The sequence below is a fragment of the Emiliania huxleyi genome (genome assembly GCF_000372725.1).
Source record: "Emiliania huxleyi CCMP1516 unplaced genomic scaffold EMIHUscaffold_6989, whole genome shotgun sequence".
NCBI lineage: Eukaryota > Haptophyta > Isochrysidales > Noelaerhabdaceae > Emiliania > Emiliania huxleyi.
Window position 1 is genome coordinate 1 of NW_005196765.1, and position 1,392 is coordinate 1,392.

The 1,392-nt window shown below is 65.5% G+C and overlaps 1 protein-coding gene across 1 annotated transcript; it reads right to left on the reverse strand.

Moving 5' to 3' along the window:
* Positions 1–633: 633 nt before the first annotated feature.
* EMIHUDRAFT_317995 (hypothetical protein) lies at positions 634–876 on the reverse strand (the record flags this gene model as incomplete). The annotated part of the gene is made up of 1 exon (XM_005762049.1): positions 634–876. The coding sequence occupies one exon, from the start codon at positions 874–876 to the stop codon at positions 634–636; it is 243 nt and encodes an 80-aa protein (XP_005762106.1).
* Between the last annotated feature and the right edge of the window lie 516 nt (positions 877–1,392).

Below are 1,392 nucleotides of genomic sequence, written 5' to 3' on the forward strand. Positions count from 1 at the left end.
AAGGGTCGCAGACTTAGGTCAGAAGACCCACCCTATAGAAGCACCATAATGATGACCGTCGACCAACCAAGGAGACGCGCAATGTATCCGACGAGAAATAGGACGCTGGACAGCCCAGGTTGGGGGACGGAGCACCACCCCCCCCCCGGAAGGGATCGTCAGAAGGAGCCCTCCAGCAAGGTTGGAACGCGCCCAGGCCGGGCCGAGAGGGGGGCGGCTCGCCTGCCGCCCTCGAGCCGCGACAGCCGGTGCCGTGGCCGGCCTGCCGTCGAACGCGACGGGGGGACGGCCTCATGCCGCCTCACCGCGAGAAGCGGCGGCCGGCCGCCACCTCAAAGGAGGCCTCTCGCGCTCAAAATACGCGCGAGGCACCTGCCGAAGGGGGTGGGGTGGTCGGGCGGTCAAGGGGAAGGCGTCTCCGGTGGGTGGGCGCCGCTCCCACAGCGCGCGGGGCGGGGAGGCCGACTGCGGCGGTGATACGGTCGCGCGCGCGGGGCGTGGAGGGCCAGGGAGGTGGAATACGGGGCGGCGGAAACTTCCGATTTTTTGCGGCTTTAATTAGCCCGAGGCTGGCCGGAGAGGATTGACATATTCGATTTTTGTTTTTCCGTTGCTCCAGCCGGCCAGCCGTGCCTACGGCGAGAAAAGGAGCGTCCGACCCGGTCCGATCTCGCGCTCCAGCGGGAACGCCGAGCGCCTCGGACGCCAAGCGGAAACGGCGTTCCGAGGCGGGGCGCGGTGGCGATCGCCGGTCGGCGCCTTCGCGGCCGGCCGGCCCGGTGGGTTGCCACGGCACATGCGCCGCGCGCCGTCGCCAGGCCCCGCCGCCGCCCCGCCAGAGCAGCGGCGAGATGGGAGGCGGTCGGCGGGTGACATCGGCTCTTCGAGCGAGCTTTCAGCTCACTTTGACGACGCTAGGAAAATCAATTCGTGGAATCCAGTCCGAGATGCAGTGAGGCGGAGCCTACCCTGACCGGCGAGCGAGAATGCCGGCGGCGGCGCTCGGCCGGCGACGACGTCGGCGTGCGTCGCGGCGGCGGCGACGCTGACGTCGAGGAGGGTGTCTGCGAGTGCGCCGACGGCGTCCGCATTGGCGGCGCTCGCGGTGCCCGCCTAGTGGTAGCAGCTGTCTCAGAGCACAAAGTCAAAGAGCAGAGCGCTACTAAGCTCACCGCGTCGAAGCGGATAGTATCGAATTTATTTCAAAATCTGCAGGCGCGGAAAATTTTGAAGAAATTTGCAGTCGGGCCTGATTTTCATCAAGATCTTTCAAATTTGCGGTGTGGAGTTTTGGGGGGTCGGGGTGGGTTAGGGTTAGGGTTATTAGGGTTAGAGGGTTAGGGTTAGGGTTAGGGTTAGGGTGTTAGGGTTGGGCTATAGTCTTGTGTGTCG